The 22,632-nt window shown below is 37.2% G+C and overlaps 1 protein-coding gene across 8 annotated transcripts in view; it reads right to left on the bottom strand.

Moving 5' to 3' along the window:
• The window catches only part of mctp1a (multiple C2 domains, transmembrane 1a), a 170,695-nt gene that overhangs the window by 49,192 nt on the left and 98,871 nt on the right, over window positions 1-22,632 (bottom strand). For 7 of the 8 annotated variants that reach the window (XM_058775032.1, XM_058775031.1, XM_058775033.1 and 4 more), the window contains 9 exons: window positions 21,459-21,623; window positions 21,226-21,356; window positions 17,966-18,152; window positions 11,444-11,537; window positions 6,965-7,067; window positions 5,928-6,030; window positions 5,294-5,395; window positions 4,879-4,953; window positions 3,037-3,156 (listed from right to left, as the gene is read on the bottom strand). In XM_058775032.1, coding sequence (XP_058631015.1) covers window positions 3,037-3,156; window positions 4,879-4,953; window positions 5,294-5,395; window positions 5,928-6,030; window positions 6,965-7,067; window positions 11,444-11,537; window positions 17,966-18,152; window positions 21,226-21,356; window positions 21,459-21,623 — 1,080 coding nt within the window. The remainder of the gene's footprint in view (window positions 1-3,036; window positions 3,157-4,878; window positions 4,954-5,293; window positions 5,396-5,927; window positions 6,031-6,964; window positions 7,068-11,443; window positions 11,538-17,965; window positions 18,153-21,225; window positions 21,357-21,458; window positions 21,624-22,632) is intronic. The other variant, XM_058775034.1, reaches the window with a different exon arrangement.

Here is a 22,632-nt window from a genome sequence, read left to right as displayed (position 1 = left end):
TCAAATAAACTATGTTCTTTTGAATTTTCTATTTATCAGCATATCCTGAAAAAATAATAATTTCCACAGAAACATTAAGCAGCACAACTGGTTTCCTTATTGATAATTAAAAAAAAAAAAATTGAAAAAAAATCTGCCACTGCTTGTCAAATAAGTCTGACCGCCAAACTAATGCCTTTTTAAAATAAATTAATAATTTCATTCAGCAAGGGCACATTAAATTGATCGCAAGTAACAGTAAAGACATTTATAGTTCTTTTGAACTTTATATACATCAAAGAATCTTTAAAAAGAGAAACCTGGTTTCCACAAAAAATATTAAACAGCACAACTGTTTTCAACACTGATAATAAGAAATGTATCGGCCAAGGATGGCTGTCAAACAGATAGTCCCACCCCCTAACTATTGCCATTGCATGGTTGCGTCAAGCAGGTATGGCTGCCTAAAAGTTTTCAACATAAAAATGGCCTACTTTGCATATTAAACTGAGATCCAGCACAATGTTTTACTGACACGCTTGCACGCTTCACCTTTAAGAAAAGGAGCAGAGTATTTGGAGCACCACCAAACAAACAAAAAAAAACCTTTGGAAGAGTTTCTGCAACAAAATCCCAACAACATAAACAAAAACACCAATACAACCTCAAAACCTAAGCTAAAAACAAGAACTCTAAAATGTCAAAAAGGCACAGACCTAAAAATACCAGAATAGCAAATCACAAGGCTTGCCACCGCCGCCGCTCGCAGCTGGTTTTATCTGCGCATCACGAGCAGCCCCTTTGCTTTGGCTAACCTTTGTGCGGCAAGCACCGGAGGTTCTGCAACTCTTGAATGCAAAATCACCTCCGCCGGTGTCTGACTATTGTATTCTTTTGGCTTACAACTGTCAGCGGCTGACAGAACGGCACAGATGTGTGTCTCAGCGCAGCGGTGAAGGCTCACCTGAACCAGATGGCTGGTGATAAAGAAAGAAATCAGTGTGATGATTAAGAGAGCTCTTAAGGAGGGAGATTTAGACTGCAAAGAATAACATTACCAGCTAATGGGACAACTGTGAAGAAAATACAACAAAAAAAACACTTTTTTTCTTCTTTTTTAAAGCTATATTTTATAACTTTGGTAGTTCAGGTCAGACGTACTGAACTGAATGTGACTGAATAATCATTTTTATAATAGCATCTGAACATTAAGAACAAATGCAATGTAATTGTTTTTTGTTTTATTCTCCTCAAACCTCTTGACATTTCTTCCTCTGACATTTTCATTGATGTTTTTTCCCCCGACAACCATGAAGGAAAAGAAAAAAAAAATGTTCAACTAAAATGTTAGCTGATCGATACAGCTGTCCCTCCGCTCACGCGTGTGCCCTCGGCTTTTGCTTTCGGAAGTGTACTGAAATTAAAATGTGTCAAGCAGCAAATGTTAATGGCCTACCCAGCGACACTTAAAGACACACGAGTCCCGAAACAGACAGGCCTTACAGCAAATTATGCAGCATCACAGGCAAAGATTAGCCAGCTTGTCCTGTGCTAGCATTTAGTCACACGGCCCACTCACAAAGGGTGTCCTTTTCATGAAGGTTCAACTGTCCAATTACAGTCTGAAGGTGCACCACGCTATGAAAGAGACTGTCGTGAATTCAGGCGACTTCACCCGAGGTGCCTGAGATCTGAGAGGATTGCTGGAGGATGTCAAAGACAAATGGGCAAAATTCTGGACATTTTTAACACAACAGACAGAGAGATGGGAAATGTGTGCACAGGACCTAATGGATCACCACAGAACCTGTCACTATATTTTATAAAGTCCAGTGTATGCGAAGTGGCCCCAGAAAGTATTTGGGCACTTAAAACACACTTAAAATGTTTGAAAATCACTGAATTAGAAACAAAATATTATTTGAGCAATTATATAGGAATGCACTTTTGAAGCAAAACATTTCAAAGAAAAAAAAAGTTAGGTATTGAATGATAAAACAGTGGATATACTGTTAAAAGAAATGATAAATGTACATTATATTAATACTTTCTGGTTAGTGGATCATGTTCAGAGTTAATTTGATGAACTACATCAATGGTTACTCATGTGTGATCCGAGGAGAACTTACTTGCTTCATTCACTCATTCACTAAAGTGACCTTGGGATGTATTGGTTGCAGATTCAGATCGGCTACTGATAACAAAATACCAGAGTACTCTTCTCAGAGTTAATGTCACTTTTCTGAGGCATTTTTGCAATCAATTTATCCCAAGGTCATTTTAGTGAATGTATAAAGTTTTCCTCAGTTCATGAATGTGTCCCAGTGTAACCACAGGTGTAGTTCATCACGTTAACTCTGAACATGTTCCACTAACATTTGACAGCCCCACTTTATATTAAGTGGCCTTAACCAAAGCACGGTTTGCAAAACACGGTTACACTTTATTTTAAGGTGTCCCTTGTTACAGTGTAAATATACATTTAGGTACTGAGTAATATTAATTAACTACATGTACTTACTGTATGCTTAGGATTAGGATTAGGGTTTGGTTTAGGGTTACTTGCATGTAACTGTGCATAATTAATTGTTATAATAATAGAAAAAACATGTAACGTGTAACAAGGACACTATAAATAAAGTGTTACCCAAAACACTTTTGCTGCTATTGAGGTGGGATACGGGTAAGGTTAGGGACAGGTTTGGTGGTATGGGTAGGTTTAAGGGTGGGTTAAGGTGTAAGGATGGGTCAACAGTGTAATTATAAATGTAATTACAGAAATTGATTACAGATGTAATTACATGCAGGTATTTTTAAAAATATAAGTACAATGTAACAGATGTATGTACACAATAAATACATTGTGTCAAATGATTAATTTAAATGTAAGTGCATAGTAGTTAAGGCCACTTAATATAAAGTGGGATCCTTTTGACAACCAAAAAATATCCAGATATTTACTTATATTTTAAAATCTGATATAATGAAATTCAAACACAAATGTGTCCAAATACATTCTGGAGCTGCTGGTGTGGTTGAATTCATACTGGTCCTTACCAGAAAGGCACAGATGCTCCTCTGAGGAGACTCCCACTCAAAGCAGCTGTTGATATAGCAGCCAGCATTGATCAGGAACATTATACAGCGCCTCACTCTGTTGAAGTTCTGCAGCAGCAGCTGAGTGACAGAACAAGAGACAACATTTTACAATTAAACAAATATACTACAATTAAATTCCTCTTTTTTGTCAACTACATACACTATCATTAAAGTTTTTTTTTTCAAGAAATGAATACCATCATTCAGCGAAAATTAATACTTTTGTTTGTCACTAGTGACAGCATAGACATTTAAATGTTACAAAAGATTTGTATTTCAAATAAATGTTGTTCTTTTGACTTTACATTCATCAAATGAAAAAAATAATCACACTTTATGTGATTCTTCATTACGTAGCTATAGTTTCAACATTGATCATAATAATAAATGTTTCTTGAGCACCAAATCAGCATATTAGAATGATTTCTGACGGATCATGTGACGCTGAGGAATGAAGTAAGGGCTGCTGAAAATTCAGCTTACGCCAGCAAAGCAATAAATTACATTTAAAATTTTAGTAAAATAGAAAGCAGTTATTTTGAATTGTAATATTTTACAAAAATAAAAAATAAAAACTTTGATTAAATAAATGCAGCTTTGGCGAGCATACAAAAAACGTAAAAAAAAAAAAAAAACATAAATAAAAATCTTACAGGCCCCAAACTTTTGAACAGTAGTGTATATAATATAAATTTTAAATGATCATAATTTGATGTGGAAAAATCTTAGGTCTAACAGCACTAGAATAATTGAAGTTCAACATTTAGAAATAATGGGAAAACTACTTTTTAGAGATGCTGTTAGGGAATAACACCAAAAATATGATACTAGACCAAAATAATGAAACAAATCACAAATTAGAGAAAACTAAACCATATCTACCTTTTTATTTGTATGAGTATGAAGGATTTATTTATTTATTTCTCTTTAATAAAATGGTCTTCTTCATGTTTCTGAGTGCGGGTGTACTGCAAATGACCGCTTCTTCCTATGTTCACGGGAAGATCAAAAGGTCCTGGTCGCATAATGGCTTTAAAACGCTATGGCTTTGATCATAGTAAATATCCACATTTACTGTGGTGAAGTGTAGGATTCGGGCTATCCCTTTAAAGTAGGCCATTTGTGTTTGTCATTTGGGACTAATCAAAGTACATTCGAGGTGAAATGCGATACCAAACTACTAAAGAATAAAATATGTCTTAGATGTTCGACGAAATGAGCTTCAACTGTTGAGGAGACAGTATCAAGAAGCAAAAGCAAATCTTGTGGAGATAAATTTGATATGTTGCCCTTGCCGTTCAGTTTGTGTGCACGTCTTGCTGTCTCACTCACAAACAGTTTAGGTGGGGGGCAAATTCACACCGAAAAGTGCAGAGTGGGCACTTTCTAGCATGCATTCAGCGTGATAGAGACAGATAGAGAGAGAGTGTGTGTGTTTGTCCCAAGCAGTGTCTCAGTGACAGGTCTGATTTGGGACAACCCCTACAATTCAGCTCTTTGTCAGGGATGGGGGGAGACATTGAACTGGGTGACAAAAAGAAGCACAGCAGAAGAACCACTGAGGTCCAAACTAAAGGATGGCCAATCTACTTATGCACCCCCAGCGTTGACAGCTTGACATTTCTATTCAGCACCTCCAGAAGAGAAGGAAGAGACAAGGAGAAAGAACGAGAGAGAGAGAGAGAGAGAGAGAGAGAGAGAGAGAGAAGACGAGGAGAAAGATGCTGCTGTCTATAACTTGTGTTGGGTGGGATTTTATTAATGTCTTCAACAAAGGTGCGAAAAAAGTGCTCTTGTTACCTGTTTGGACACTCGTGGCTCCTCTTCAATGTATTTCTGTTCGATGGGAATCAAAGTTCTCATGCCGGCTTTTACCTGCAACATATAAACTTCATGCGTAATTGAATGCAATAATCCACCGTCGAGATCAAGATGTGATCATGATGCATCATTAACAATCTAATATATCAAGACATCCCTCCATTTCACACACTCCACACCACACAGCCATGTGACGCTCTCTCACACTCCCGCCTAAAATGGCGGATGGACACACACAGCGGTACACAGACGCACAAATAAAAGGCTGAGGAAAGGGGAGTCTTCAGTAATTAAAAGAGAGACAGACAGCCCGGGAGAGGCTGAAGAGAACAAGTAGATAAAGAAGTGAAAAACGCTAGAAAAAAGCAAGCGAGAAAAAGAGAGTGGGACTTACAACGTTATAAATCACGTCTATTTCGAGAAAGATGACCCCTTTGGTTGGCCCTGTCAGTTCCTTGCTTTTCAAGGCGTAAGCTTTGCGTTCTCCATTTTGGATCTGCGGGAGAGGGACATGACAGCCGTCTGTCTGGCAATACCCAGCTGAATACACTCTCCGTGTGACCTTTGAACCCCAGCTGCTGCATCTGACAGAGAGCCCAAAACAACTGTGGCGGCTCTGACAAGTACCTGTTCATTACGGCCCGACCACTGTCAGCCGCAAATTAACTATCCTGGGGAATCAGCCTGGGAGCGCACATTGCGTCCCCCCTTATCTTTTCTTTTCTTCTCTGTTTTTGTTAGTAGCTTTTTTTCCCCCAGTGTTTTTCTCACTTTCACATCTTACTCTATGATTACTAAAATCAATAAAGGTTAGACACATGCTTTGTTGATTTTTCCCCCATTTTTTTTTTACTTTTTTGTGTGTGTTTTTCATACTTTTACATTTTACTCTATGATTTCTAAAATCAATTTAAAAAAACAAAAATTATATATATATATATATATTCAAAGAAAATCTTTTTAGTACATTTGTCCAAACTCAAACTGATTTATTCTTGTAAGAAAAAGTCTGCAAGCTCAAAACTTACATTTAACAATGGAATGGCCACTTTGCCCAAGAAGTCGGCACTTCGGTCTCTGTCTTCGTCATAGACAGTCACCTCTAAGACTGAGTGGATGTCTTTCACATTGCTAGTTGAAGAAAAAAGGGGCAGGTGAAGAAGTCATTGACTAATATTAAACACTGAAAAGATCTTTCAAGTCATGACAAAAAATGTGATTCATCTAAATCCTTGGTGACAATCTCCATTGTGCTGGGGTTAAAAAAAGATGCTGCAATTCTCCATTTGAAATGCTATCTTTGAAAAGTAGGCTAAAGAGGAGAAGTCTAATGAAAGAAAATGAGGTTATTCTTTAAGAGATGAGCGCTCCAAGGAGAGGCTAGATTACCCAGCTTTCCATGGGAATTCACAAATGAATTTCCAGCCGTGAAGATTGAAAGATTATTTAAAAAAAAAAAAAAAAACATCAATGGAACAACCTCTAGATATCGAACTAATATAAGAAATTATGTATGGCACATTATCAAACGGCACAATGGCTGTACTTGCAGAGGGAGTGTAATCTTGAACAAAAGTTCATTTTCTTCTTAAAGAAAAAGTTTACTTATGTGTCACATTTTCAACTACCAATGCAAAGCTTAATTAAATAATCCTGCCTATATTATCCTGTAATCCTCGGATCTCAGATGTATCTCTGTAAACCACATAGCTCTAAAGTACAGTATTAATAACTAAGCTTCTTCAATATAATGGGTAAAAAATATTTCTCCAAGTTTTCTGCCCAATTTTTTATTTTTTTATCTTTTTATTTAGTTTACATGTATATATATATATATATATATATAAATAAATTTAAACTAGCTAAATTTACTGCAATTACCATATTCTATGCATTCTTTAAAATATTTACATTTTATACATTTACATTTTTTCTATCAGTATTTTGTATGTCAGTATTGTAGGTGACTTGAAAATATATCACAAATTGTCAGACTAAAAATATGAGATTATATGCAAATGAAAGCACTCTCTCGCACATGCATATACATGCTTTTGACACTTACAACGTGAAGACTTTGTTCCACTCTGGGTTGAGGTTTTTGTACACGGTGTGCGTCTGTAACCGATCGTTGCTGAGTTCCACTACACAGAAGGGGTCACTCTTGCCTGTGAGGGACACACACGCACACACGCACACACACACACACACACACACACATTAACTTTATCAGTTTCGCTGTATTTACTGTGGTGTAATCCACTGGGTGGTGCGCTGGGGGGAAAACTACCTGATAAAGGTGATGGGACAGCAAGCCTGAAGGGCTGGATCAAACCACACTGCTGTCTTTACCCAAACTAAAGCTTCAGCAGCAACTTATCACTGTGGAGCTGATTTGATATATTCATTTTGCCCCCATGTGGAGTCATTTCCTCTTGTTACACCGATACAGTGGTTTGCACACAGGTAGATAAGCATTTCAGCCTTTGCGCTGCCCTAGAGCACCATGAGGACATCTCTATCTCCGTCTGGTGTGAACACACACAGACACACACACACATAGCTGATCGCAGATGGAGGACAGACGGGAATGACGATTTAAACGCATACGGACTGAATGTGGGAAATTTGTCGAAAACTTTCAGGGTAAAATATATGGAGATCTTTGTAGATATTATCATGAGGCTGTTTCCAGTTGCTGACAGGGCATTCATATTGATAAATTAAAATGTCTTGAAGTGAGACACTTTTGATCATTCTTTTTATCAATATATTTTTTAAAGTTCAATGGAATATTATAAGTCATGCACAAAATATATTATTATAAGATGTTGACTCTAGAGACATATTTATATAATCCACTGTCCTACATGCTTTGAAATCAGCTAATTATATAAACATGTAAATAAATGTTCGTAATTTAAAGGAATATTGTTCTCAACGAAAACTTAAACAACAAACTCTTCATATCAGCTTTGATCTAACTTTTTTAATCATTAAACAAATCTCTAAACTAAACAATTGGGAGCACTTTTGTTGTTTGTTGCAGAGCATCAATTTCAAAAGCTGGGGCAAAAAATAACATCCATAATGGTAATTTTATAACGTGCTGCAAAGTTAAAATGCAGTATAAAATAATTCACTTTTCTGCATGTGAATAAAAGAAGCAAAGATATTTAGTTGACAAGCAAAATAAATGTCACAGTGATCAATAGAAAGTCCTTGCTGTCACCAAGCATATCAATTTGAGGGGTATATTGATCAGACTGAATATATTCTTAATTCTTTTTTTTTTTATTTAAATGCAGTGATTACACTATCATGTGTCTGATATAATAAAATAAGTTGACTAATGTCATTTTACACAAAACAGTACGAACAGTACAGTATATTGTATAATTTCTTTAAAGGTGTATTTTCATGGTGTATTAGGGAAAAAAAAAATCAGCAAAACAAGTTCCAGATATTCAGTTAGGAGATAAAATTATGGATTCAAATTTTGTTAAAAAAGCGTTTGTAAATTTAATTTTTTTAAAATAATTAAATCTTCTTCCTGATTTCAAGCACTCATTTACAATATATTCACACAAATACTTAATTTGCCATGACGTCCTGTAATTGTGAGTATTTTCATCATTCAAAAATAATTTGCATCTACTTAAATGAATGTATACTGATAGGGGCAGGAATGTACCACCCTATTCAATATCCTCACGGTGACACTCGGTCATCCTCGGCGACAAACTACTAAGTGTTCGTGAGGCAGCTGTCTGAGCAAATTACACGCTTCGCACTGAATGAAACTTTGACTCCCCAGGTGTGGCCGAGTAGACACTATCTGTGGGTTAATTCTGGGCAAATCCTCACAGACCGGCGAGATGAGTTCAACCTCATTCCGGCTGCAATTTGATGAGCGTGCGGCAAGCTGACGTACAAAACGGTAATTACATTTTTCAGGTCTGGAAGGCGTTTTAAATTAAATGCAGGAACGGTGTTAAGCAGAAGTACCTGCATGAGAGGAGCATTTAACCGCCCATAGGATTATCATATACAAACACACTGATGGCAGCAAGGGCAGAACAGTCCCTACTGTTGTTAGAAAACTGATTGTTAATGAAATTGCCGACTGCCAGAGTAATGCCTGCATCCAAAGAGATCTATGTGAAGTATTGAGTGGCTCTATTCAGAAGGAAAGCAGTCTCCTGTCCCTAAATACTGTTGGTTTTACACACTGTCACCATTTATCCTGCTGGCCTGGAGTGGAGGCACTCCAGATAAAAGCCTCAATTAATTACAATGAAAAACAGACAGAAAGGAGGGGTGGGACAAAAAACCCACATTCGGTGATGCAAGAAAGAGAACTAAGATTTCCCTCTCTTTTTCTTTTTCTCTTGGCCACATTATCTTTTATGTTCACTCTCCTTGCCTTCCACTTTTCCTGGACTCTCCCTGTCTCCAGTGAGCTCTCTATTAGAGGAGGCACTGTTCTGTGGCCCGTAACCTTGTTGGCTGACACCTCGGTGCCAGGGCCGATTGAGACGGTGAGTCCGTGAGCGAGCCGGGGCTCTTAGAAAAGCTTTGTGCGCCGGCGCTTTGTGGCGGGAGAGGAGTGTGAAATCAGAGCTCATGAGGAGGCCACGGTTCCCCTGGGAACGCCAGACCGAGCTACGAGGTCAACGTAGTGGGCCGGACCCCTGGAGAGGAGCGAGTAAAGGGACGATCGCAGAACTGTGCAGCGAGCGGGAAGGGGGAGGCTGAAGGGTGTGATAGGGGAGGGGGGTGGTCTGCCATTGAGCATGTCTTAATTAAAGGCGTCGATTAGGCGATTAGAGAGACGGCAAACGCAAAGCGCTTAGCGGAGAGGAACCTCGCGAGATGCTCCACCTTAAGAGTGACGGTGCTAATGACCTCTACGTCTCTGCCTCTAATTCTCTCTGTCTCTCACTCTCTCCCTCTGTCTTTTCGCTCTTTGTCGCTCCTGTTTATTTCTGCCGCCTCACACCTTGTCTGCAACTGATTGTGCAGCCTTGATTAATATTCTTGTGCTGCAATTCTCAGCTTCGTTTCCCACACAAGTGGTCAAATCAGGACTGGTGGTGCCTGCAAAATCTTTAAAGCAAATATGTTTTAATGTTCAATATTTTTAATAGTCCCAAACTCAATGCTATCTGTTTGTCTGACCAGTGGTAGATGAATTGGAGTGTTTGAGATGAACCATTGTATTTGTGATTCTGTTTGATGTCAGTGGTGCAGAAATTACACTCTTAATTTTTAAAGAAATAATTCACTTAAAAATGAACATTCTGTCATCGTTTAATTATCATTGCTTTCCAAAGTGGAATGTCTTTTTAGTGTCTAACACAAACAGAAATACTAAGTAGAATGTTCAAGCTACTTTTTTTCCCCCTAAAATAAAAATGTGGCAGGCATTGGAAAGATTGTTTTCTAGATACTGTAACTCCTTAGTGTTCAGTGAAAGAAAAAAATGTAGCGACATGAGGGTGCATAAATTATTTTGTTTTATTTTGTGGTGAACTAAAAGTTTGGGGTAAGATTTTTTTTAAGAAGTCTCTTATGCTCACCTGCATATATTTGATTGAAAATATAGTTAAACAAAAAAATAAAATAATATTACAATTTAAAATAACCGTTATCTATTTTAATATATTTAATATATAATAACGCTAAATTTTCAACAGTCATTACTCAATTTTTCAGTGTCACATTATTCTTCAAAATCAGTCTAATACTGATGCTTAGTAAACATTTTCTTATTTTTATCATTGATATTATTGTTGCTGAACAGTTGCAGTATTTATTTCTGTGGAAATGTGATACATTTTTTCAGGATTCCTTTATGAATAGAAAGTGTAAAAGAACAGAATTTATTTGAAATAGAAATCTTTTGTAACACTACAACTTTTTATAAGTTTAATGCATCATTGCTTTAAAAAAGTATTAATTTCTTTAAAAAATGACACTTAGCCCAAACCCTAATGGCAGTGTGTTCCTTTAAGCAATGTCAAGTCACAAAGAAATATCTTATTTGAATAAAACACACATAAGCTGATTCAGTTGCAATGAGGTCACAGTTTCAAGAAAAACGGCCAGAAAAAGAACAAAAAACAAAAACTAATACATTTAGATGCATTTTAATTCTGCTGTAGCATTAATAAATGACCATGTAAGTGTGTTTGTTAATTTCTCACTCCGATTCTGAATAAGAATCAACTCACTGCACCGTCTCCAATCTTTTTTTCAACTTGATAATTCATAGTGCCAGAAACTAGGCCTGTCCACTGCAGACCTAATTAAAAGTAAGAATTAATGGAAACCAGAGCAGACGCACAAGAAAAAAATAAATTTAAGAGACACGGTGATCTAAGAAGCCAACGATCCATTAACACAGAGCAGAATGCAATATTATCAGCCTCCTGCTGACCATTCCAAGGGAAATGATAGGCTTTATCAGCAACTGCGGAAAACAGAGTGACAAATCATATGTCAGGATCACTGTATGTGTGTGTGGGAGGGTTTTTCTTACCTGTAACATCAGCTGCCATCAGCCCCTCTGCTCGGATCACCTTCACCTGCACCATGCCCACGTCTTTAATATTGTGAAAGGATCTGAGTAGACTCTGTTGAGGTCAAAGTAGAAAAAAAGCATTTGCGAGTATAAGAATCTCCATGTCCACACAGCTTAAGAATGTACAGTGGTCCAAAGAAGCATTTGAACACTTAAATTACTTTAAAATGTATCATTTTCACAGCATACGATAACAAAATAATAAAGAAAGAGGCATCTGCAAACAAATTATGCTAGACCTAACTTCAGCTAAAAAACGTGTTTGTGCTATATATCATTAAAATACATTAAATGACACTTTGTACTATATGAAATAAATATGAAACATTAGCGTTAGCGTTTAAATACTTTCTGTATATACTTTGTAAGCTTTAGAAATGCACTACTTACTGAAATAAAATTATATAAATATGAAACAAAAAACAATCAACCAGCAATTTGTCTAGATGTGCGATACAGGAATACTGCATTGTTTTAAATCAGTCACAGTTGAAACTTTATAAACCTGTTTAAGAAGCCAAGATTAATCCTTGCACATGATCTAGAACAAATACAGATGCATATAATATAAAATACAAATGCTTATAAAAAGTAAAATATGCTATTTCACATGAGTGAGAAGAGGAAAACAAATGAATAAAATAAAACAAATGTCAAACCTGAATTATGTCAATTCACTTTCAGAGTGCATGTGTCTATACTCACATCCATATTCCTCCGAAAGCGAATTTCTTTCAGTTTTAGATAACTATGTGAGCAATTAAACGAAAAGAAAAACAGAAAATAGAGACGCCACTAAAACTGTAAATCTTCGGGAGGTGGAAAAACTGCTCAAAGACAAGTGCATCAGCAAAGACACTTAAGCATGATTTATGAGCGAGTCAATTACGCTCATACTGATAAAAGCCTCTCATTGAGAGACCATAATACTCCATTACAGTTCCTTTGTGTGTCTTTTGTAGCATTAAAGGGGCTGACATTTAGCCATGAAACAAACTAGGCATCACACACTAACTGTGTGGTCACAGCATGAGCAATCTCTCTCTCCCCCGACTCGTTTTTCTCCACATTTTATTGCGTGTACAGTTTTGTCAAATAAAAAAGAATAGTAAAAACGCGCATATAGTAATTAAATATATAAAAAATGGTAAACAGATGAAATAGAGAGCAAACAGACTTTTGTTTAGGATTTTTCTTCTGAGAAAGAAAAAGAATCTCAACAACAACAACAACAAAAAAAATTATCTAATATCTAATTTTTCTAAAATAGAATTATATTTCATAACGATTATTCTAACAAATATCTTAAAGTTGAAAGTTAAAAGGGAAACAAAGCTTAGAAGTCTCTTGAGCTATAAAAGAGCAACCTCAGAGAACCTCAGACTTTCCGTGTCTAATAAATGCACAGTAATGGAAAGTTGTCCATTAAATTAAATTAAATATGTCTGTACATCTCTGCCCTCTATATGAACAGCAGTAAAAGTTGAAGAAACTTGTGACATTTTCCAGACGGACACTTTGAAATGCGAGTGAATAGAGCTGGACTGATAGAGATGACACAATCTCACTGGTGTGCCGTCAAAAGCACTGGAGACCTCACTTTAATTCTCTTTTTGGCAATAAGCCCTACACATACCCAGAGGAATAATTATAATTTGAATTTCTCAAGTCGGGGCCAGGCTGCAGACTTAATTCATTATACACTCGGACTGGCTTTGCCTGTTACGAACGATATTATTGTTGAAAATCCTCTGATAGCAAACGAGTGGAGAGGGGGAAAAAAATCAAGTGATGATTGAGGGGGGAAATTTATTTTTACACATACATTCAATACATGATTTCTCAGTAGATATCAAGGGCTTCTTATTTATGATTATAAATAGCCTTGAAGAAAAGTGGCAGATTTTTTGGGTAGGGAGCTGGTGCATTTCCATAGCAGAGGAATTTCAGATTTGCAAAGGGTGCTGGCTTTTCAGACCCCTCAAAAGACAGGCAAGGAGATTGAAAAGCTCAGGAGATGAGGCCTCTTTATTTTTTTAATGAAAGGCTGAAGAATATATTTTCCCACCCCCCTCGGCTTTGGGGCTGGCAAGGCAAGGCCAACTCATATGGTACTCTGAGGAGGAGAGCGGTTTAGTCCCATTACAGGAAAGGGGTAGTGCATAAACACTTGCGCACACACACACACACACATAGAGCCCCTTCTAACCCCCAACCAGACAGTAGGGACCGAAAAGGGAGAGAAGGGGAGGGGTGAGATGGCGGGGCTGTGTCTTGAGTGACAGCTTGTCACCGTGACGTCTTATTCCATCTCTGTTGTGGAGAAAATGAATGTCACCGCGCGGAGCCTTATGACTCGCTGTCATCTCGCAGGCGCTCACCTTTTATCAATGCTCTAAATAACATTTCAAGCCCACCGTCTCCAGCCGGACAATCCGGTCAGGGGACATTAAATCGGATGACTGTGAAATGTCATAATAAAAATGGAATGCTAACAGCTTCCACCCCCCTCTTCCCTGCCTCCCTCTTTTGCTGCTCTCTCACTCTTTTCCTCCTACTTCCCGTCCTTACACACACACATTGCTGTTCTTGTTCACATTTTGATTTGGAAGCGAGTGACAGGGCCAGAGAGGAACTGTGCGCCTCCACTTCAGCAGAGGTCACCCTGGCCCTGATGCCCATTAACGTCCATTACACACGAGTCGCCCGCACACGCCCGGCTACTATTAAAATGCATAATTTCGCTCTGCTTACAACAACAGCTGTGAAGCGCAGATACAGTCTTCCTCTCTGGGAATATTGAGAAATAACTGCTTAAAGACTGAGATCCGTGAGCTCCGAAAAAGATGCAATCGTATTTGAGGCTTATCTTTTTCATTTTTTTTTTTTTTAAATCGAGGACTAAAAGAACGTGATTAAATGGAAATCTATGAATAGAAAAGAGATTTAAGCACTAAGATGTTTCTGAAACACAAAGGCTTATATTTATAGTTATATAGTTACTCATTCATTCACATTTATTAATGTGACTTAATGAATAAATTTAAAATGATTTCTATTATTATTATTTCTATTTTACTAGTGTTCATTGTAAATACATGTCAATGAATATTTTTTATAAATTAATGAACATGAATACATTTATTATTAGTTTAGGAATTTATTAAATGTAAAAATGCATTACTATTATTACCGTGATCATTATTATTATTACTATTGTTACTATAATATTGCTGTTAGCTCATCAATTACTAGTTTTATGTAGGTAAATAAATAAATGCATTCTGTACAATGCTGTACACGTATTGTTCATTTTTAACTATTGCCTTAATTAATTGAACACACAACCTTACTGTAAAGTCTAACTAGTTTTTACCAGTCTTATACATATTTATTGTGCGCACACAGAAAAATAAAGCCAATTCAACTTTAAGCAGATATGTGTACATAAATGAAAAACTTGCATGTTGTAATGCTTGTGAAGTAAATGAAAGAGCTGGAGATGTGACGTGGCGTGCTGAATGACAGGTAGACGACAATAGATATCTTCATTCTCTGCCATTAACACACCTTGACAAGGCTCCCGGGCCCACACACCCTATATGCAAAGCGCTGAAAGTCATCTGATATGCCTCCTCCACTTTAATGATGTATCTGAGGCTGGTGCAATGCTGCATTAAAAGACTTAATTGCATTCTGTGCTACCCCCCACCCCCCACCCCCTCCAAAACCCCCATCCCCGGCAAGTGAGGACATCCACAGTTTAAATTGGGAGCATCTGCAGTTTCACAGCATCTCTATACCTCAGCCACCCAGCCCACCCCCCAAACCTCCTGCTCTTAAACACTTTATTTGTTTGGAAGACATCAGCAGCCTCCTAGCACTTTAACACAGAGCATTGATAACTAGTCGCCACAATTCAGTTATCAGTCAGCTGATCATACAAATGTTGGAAGCCCACACTCTCGCACTGGCCCTGTCTATCTTGCATATGAGTGGACCACCACCTTGCCTGAGCTAATCTGTTTAAGGCGTATTGTGCAGCACTAACACCGGCACTTTCTGTTATCTGCCACGCTTGATAAGGTGCATCTTTATTAAATTCCCTTCTGTGAACGGGTGTCAAGAAGGGAACCGGGAATATGCTAATAGCAGGGACAAATTAATGTCCTTTTTTTTGGAATCCAGTGTCCCATCCTCCATTTAGCCCCCCATCTTCTCTTGAGCATATCTGTCCCTATCTGACTGCAGGCTAGGGTGCTAATGAATGCCTGGATGCATAGTACAAGGTGGGGGAGCAGGTGGGGAACGAGGGAGTGGAACATCTATCCTTTACCACTAGAAAAAAAAAGACTGGTGTTGTGCAAGGTGAAATAGCTTTTCTTTTCATTTTGCACACCAGCCCCTCCCATCTCAGCGACCAGTACCCCATCTTTCCCCCCTTTCTTGTCAGAAGCAAATTTCTCCTTTCAATTCTGGTCCAACAGCTCCCCCTAGTGGACGTGGGGTGACAAGGTGGCGTCGGAGAGCACGACGGCGCGAACCCGTTATACGCACGGTTATGTAGGTCACCTGTCCGCCGTTTGGCCTATGGAGTGTTTTCCACCGGTACTTAACCGAAGATCAAACACACCTCCAGCATGACTTTCCACTTCAATTAGAGCAAAGTATTGCGCACAAACATGTGTTTCGCCAAGAACCAGGTTAGCGAAACACGCTGGGAAGCAAACCTAAACATGTTGGGGCTCTTAAAACAGTCGCGATTCAAGAGCTTCTTCTGTCACGTTACCCCCGAGAGCAGCTGTATCGAGTGTGAACAAAAAGTGGCCCTTTTGTTTCAGCCCTGTCCCTCACTATTGGCATGTAAAGAGGTGTCAGAGAGCCGCAAATAGCGGCGAACGAAGGGTTAACAGGCTAAAGACAAAGCGAGAGGCTGAGCGCATTGTGCTAGAGTGAGGACTGGAGGGCCTCGGGGCCATGATGGGCCAAAGGCCTCCGCATAGGGACACTGGGCTCCTTTCAGCCCGGGCCTTTCAAGAGCACACCCTGCCTGAAAAGAGCCTGTCACAGCCCCCTGCTACTGCTCTCCTTCACAGCTCTCTATCCCAATCAGCTCCTCTCTCCCTTTCCTCAGAGAGCGGGGAGGCCCGATCCTTCTCTCTCTGCAGGCCTGAACCAATCTCTGGCCCCCAGAGGTTGAGCGCTTTTCAAAAGGAGGTCATATCGCTGAGGTTCTGCCAGGTCTGAGAACCCGGCGCCAACTGAGACGCAATACAGATCCGTCTATGCATATGAGGCACATATATACTGAGAGAGAACATTTCAACACGGTACTTTATCAGAACACTACAGTTGATGGGCTGAGAGATGTGTTGTTGCTTTGAAACGCTTCTTAGATGACTCTACAGTGACATTAATTGACGGTTCTCGTCAAAGATTCAGTCAACAGCTCAATGGAAATCACCTCAAAGGTTGTCTTTTAGAAGTCCTGTTTATGCTACCAAAATTTTGTAATACCCCATTTCACCAAAAAGTCATGTCACGCATAATCATGACCAATTGTTATCGAACACTGGTGTCACTTCAGAGTATTCTAGCACATCCCTAATAGCAAAATATATTAAATTTTGCAAGTATTATGTTGAGATGCTTAATATTTAAAACATCCCAATAAATGAATCATCAGTAACACTTTACTTAAAGCTTTTATGTATAATGCATTGTAAAGGGTTATTAAAGGGTATAATGCATTACAATTATTCATAATTTTCACAAATATTCATATATTATATTTTGTCATAAATAATTCTAACTGAATTTAAAATGCATATTGTAACAAAGAATTGATAAGTGTTATAATGTATTAACTGTGGTTACAATTATTCATGAGATTGTATAATGCATTATAAGGTGCATTACAAGGCATAATTAATGCATTAAAACTACTTTTATAATGCATTATACATAAAGGCTTTAAGTAAAGTGTTACTGAATCATCTTACTTCTGGGATTTAAGACAGGTTGAAAGTTTTCCTATTTACGCAAATTTTTTAGGAATTTTCTGGATTTTTTTATGAACATTCTTTTTAGAAATTCAGATTCTTTAAGGTTTAAAAAAGTTCTTAACTTTATTCTTAAGGTGGAAAATAAGAAAATAGCAGTTAAGAAGAATTTTAAGAATTCATCTTTCCTGAATCATGTCCCTGGTTTTTGGTGAAAAAAAAAAAAGAGTCTTTGCTACCAAAGAAAGGTCTGTTCACACCCAACCTGCATTTTCAGGTTGTATTTTTTAAAAACTAAGCAAAAGGAATTTGTATTGTCAGGTGAAGACAAGGGAGTTTCCATTGGCTACTGTTTTATACTAAGTAATGATATTTTCTATCCCTAACTCTCACTGTATTATACTGTGCTAATGATCATTTCTATGTCTAATATTTTAAGTGCACTCAAAGTGTTTTGAATATGAGAGTTTGGCCTTACATATCTGTGGAGAATCTCCTTCCTCTCATGTGGGTCGTCCAGTACGTTGACGGACAGGTCAGCGATGGAGACTGCAGCCGAGGCTGTGAGAGTGACCAGCAGCACCAGTGCGCCCTCACCCTCCTCCAGAGGCAGGTCCAGTCTGTGTGTGCACTCCTTTGAGAGAACAGAGAGGTCCACCTGGCACCTGACACACACACAACACCATCATCATTATCATGTTGTCTTACAGGATATCACGTGTATGACAAGAGAAAGACACAGGAGAATAGAGAAAAAGAAACCTAAACAAAAGAAATGGGTGTTTCTTTAACTGCGGGCACTTCTGACCCTGTGGACATTTAAAAATTAAATTCCTTAAACACTGCCATAAACAAATGTAATTTCCACCACAACTCAAAACCTTCATTTTGTGATGGAAATAACATTAATGGAAAATACATTTCTCTTATAAAATGTCCACCTTCTTTTTTATGCTGAGGCTAAATTTATTGCTTGGATTTTATGTATCTTAAACACACAATTTAAAGTTATTTTAAAACTTTTAGGATAATTTGACAAAATTACACTTTGATTGGAAATCACACATCTCTTATTTGATCTTAAGCTCCTCACTGACTCTCATCTCCTCTGTAGACAACTATACTAAGTTGGTAGTGTTAAAAATGTCAGCACAACAAACTCAAACACTCTGTAAATGTGAAGTTTATCGGTGATAATTACACCAAAATGTGTAGTGGACATGACAGGTTTTTTGGTCGAGGAAGCAGCTGGTTGCCACAACACAGCTTTGCTCATAAATATGTATGATCAGTTATTAAATTAGTTTGTTTGAATATTTTAATATGACTTTTGGCTGTTTTGATAAAAGATCTGCATTATGTATTGATTCTAAGAGATTTGTAGTAAATAATTTGCTCATTTCCTGGAATTGTACGTATTATTTATTTATCCATTCATTTAATTATTGAACAAAATTAATACTTTTTCTCAGCAGGAACAGATTAAATTGGGCTAAATTTAAATTAAATCTATTTCAAATAAACAATTCTCTTTTCAGCTTTCTGTTTGTTAAAGAATCCTGAAAACATTTAGAACAGGTTCCACAAACGTAATAAGCAGCACAACAGTTTTCAGCATACTACTACTACTACTACCACTAATAATAATAATAATAATAATAATAGTGACAATAATAATTCACGTAGTGTATATCAGCATAAAATCATGTTGGAACTGTAAATGAGACTATTTTAATGTGATTACTCTTAATAATAGGTAAAGCAATCCTGTTACATTCAAATATCTTTAAAAAAAAATCAGAAGTAACTTCCCCCTAGTAACAACAAAAAGTGCACGAGGAAGAAAGAAACCACAAGAGAGAAAACGGCTGAACAATTGCACTAGAATACAGTTTGTTCCCAGCAAATACTCTGTAATATTCCTCCACATGTTCCCACTGTGACAATGTGTTCTTCTCTACAGGAACATCATGCAGGTACTGAAAGCAATTCAATTGATCCTGAATGGAGTAACTAATGTGGAGAACAGCGCTGGGGCAGGCTGGACAACTCATGGTCAGAGAGGACTCAAGTAGATGAGCGTTTAACGGAGGGAAATAGCCAATTACAAGAATGCCACCAGACTGATTTTGACATGCCACCTCTATGAACAGGAGGACTGGTGTAGGGGACAGACAGGAAACTAAGTAAACTCCGCTGCCTCATTCCCACATCGCACAGCCATTAACTCTACTGTCAATCACTCCTAATGGGGTTTTGTCAGACTCTGCGATTCTCAAACTCTCTCCCTCTTTCTCCCTCTCTCACACACACAGGAACTGTCTATGAGAGGACAGTTTGAAGAATGAATGACTTTAGCAGCAACATACCGTACAGCAAACCTGTTATTTAACAGTATTATACTTGTGATTGGTCAATGACAGCATTTTGCAGTCAAATTATATATATATATATATATATATATATAAGTGACAGGTAAATTGTATCTCACATCACTGTGTTGTCTCTAATAAAAATACATATATATTTTGTATGTATGTATTTATTTGGAAAGCAGCTTTGCTTTGAGGTTCTTAACACACTGTCAGGGTTTATTTTGCATCAGTTACTGGCTATGAAACATACAGTATGTACACTTTTAAAATTAAAACCTAAAAACTCTATATAAAGACTTTGGTTTTTGTTAATGTATCAATTCACATACCATTTCATCTCTAGGAGTGATTTTAGTGATTGCCATTAAATTGATTGAGAATATTGCACATTCTCCATTTCTTGTATAATGTCATTTTGATCACAAGCACTTCTGAATGCCAATGGAATGGTGACTTTTTACAAGGAAAAACTAAAATTTTATTTGTTCAATGTACTGTCGTAACGGTTTTTACTCTATAAATCTATTAGATAGTGGTTATCAACCTTTTTGACTCCTAGGCCTCAATTATCCAAAACAATATTTAAAAGACCCCCAAGATATTTAAATATTATATTAAATTATATTATATCATAAGATTCAAGAACTGAATATTTTTTAGTGTTCAATAATGAATTTATGTGACTTTGCCATTTTTTTTTTTTTTTATGCCATTTTTATTTGCCATTTTCACAAATGGCAAAAATTTCAGAAATTTCAAAGATTTTTCAAAACATTTATATATATAGAGATTTATATGTATAAACTTTTTTTTTGTCTTATTTTAAATCATTTAAGTCATCTTGTGGCCTACTTGGTGATTGCTTTATAAACAAGTAGACCTAGTGACACAGGTTGGGAAAGCCTGTACTGCACAATGATATAACAGTAGTGAATATCATATTCACAACCTATAACTGTAGTGAATAGCGTATTCTCATGTTGCCAAAAAGCTACAGGAATTATGATTAATAATAAAATTGAGCCCTCTAACACTAGCCTTCTCTACTTGTTTTCTTTTTATTTATTATAAAAAAAACTGACCCTCTAACACTAGTATTCTTTATTCTTTTATTATTATTATTTTATTCTTCTTTTTATTATACTATTTATTATATTAAAAAAATCTTGCTATGTGTACTGCTTAAGACTATACATATTAGACTGTACATATTATTGCTCTTTTGTTGTTTAAGATTGTTCCTATTGTCCTCATTTGTAAATCGCTTTGGATTAAAGTGTCTGCTAAATGGCTAAATGAAAATGCAACGTAAATGTTAATGAGAGAGTGCGAACAACACAAAAAAGTCAAGTGCATGACCAACCTGCCCATAAAGTCATCTTTTTTCCCTGCATCTTTGTCCCAGATGGTGATATCAATGAAACCGCCCTGTTCATCATACAGGTGGAAGTCAAACTGCTCTCTCCACTGGGGGTTTAGTGTTTTTGGTATTGTCTGCATAGAAGGAAAGAAGCACACTTGATCAGAATTTACCTTACGTGAAAGAAAAAGTCCCAAATGAAAAAGTAACTTGAATAAAGCTCACGCAGACCATACCTTACTTTTGTACTTTTGATGTCCCATTCTGAATTTGACATAAGGGTCACTAAGGCCATTAGCATCCATAGGCTGGAGGTCACGGGCCTCGATGAGACTGATGCTAACAATGCCTCTCCACAGCTGAGCCTTTCTGTGAACGTCTGATAACCTCAGACTCTGATACTGCAAAGTGACAAAAACACACACCCATATACACACTCACGTCAGGCAAGAGACAATCCAATGTGAAGAGAAAGTCAGTGAAGTTAAAGCTGAATTGCAGACAATGTGTTTGTGGTCAAAAATGTGATGCGAAGACAGTGCAGCAACAAGTTGCAGTAACATGGAAGACAAGGACAACATACACACAGAGAGTGACGGCACTGCAAAGACACAGACAAACACAGACAACAGTGTGTCAACGGTATCTTTCCATGAGTAAAACATGAATATACACTACTGTGCAAAATTTTGGGGTTGGCAAGATTTTTAATCTTTCTGAAAGACATCTCTGCTGCATTTATTTGATCAAAAATGCAGTAAAAACACTAATAGTGCGAAATATTACTACAACTGAAAATACTGTAACATTAAAATGTCTGTACTGTACTGTAACATAATATATATATATATATATATATAGCTAATTAGGCAATCTCTCATACTGCACATAAATACTTTTTTTTTCTTTTTTTTTAATGTTGGGGTGAATTATAACCTGAGATGCTCCCAATGACTCCAAAGCCTGCAGACAAATGCAGTCTGTTAGTAGCAGAAAACTGCGGTCTGAAACAAACTATTTTAATAGATATCTCTGTGCTTAATTTGGAGTCCTTATTAATGTGTTTCTTGTTTAAAATGCATATTCATTAAACTCTGAGCAAACCTGCTCTGAAAAAAAAAACACACAGCTTTGATGTTAAAAGCAGGCAGCTAATGACATTCTCTACAGATATTAGTGTGATACTCTGACTGTACACTGTAAAATGACTCTTTTTACATGAGCATTCAGAGCTCTAATGTGATCTTTGGCCATGATGCCGACCAGTAATAAGCAGCTCGTGACCAAAGAAGGCTGCACTTCCTCAGTGAAATGATGATTAAAAGAGATGAAAGTATAAAACAATGAAGTAGATTAAGAAAGTAGAACTGGAAGTAAGTATAATTATGGCTAACAGCTGTGTTGGCATTA

This window comes from Onychostoma macrolepis, chromosome 05 (genome assembly GCF_012432095.1).
Source record: "Onychostoma macrolepis isolate SWU-2019 chromosome 05, ASM1243209v1, whole genome shotgun sequence".
Classification (NCBI taxonomy): Eukaryota; Metazoa; Chordata; class Actinopteri; order Cypriniformes; family Cyprinidae; genus Onychostoma; species Onychostoma macrolepis.
Note: the sequence above shows the minus strand (reverse complement) of the source record. Positions and strands in the feature narration are given on the sequence as shown.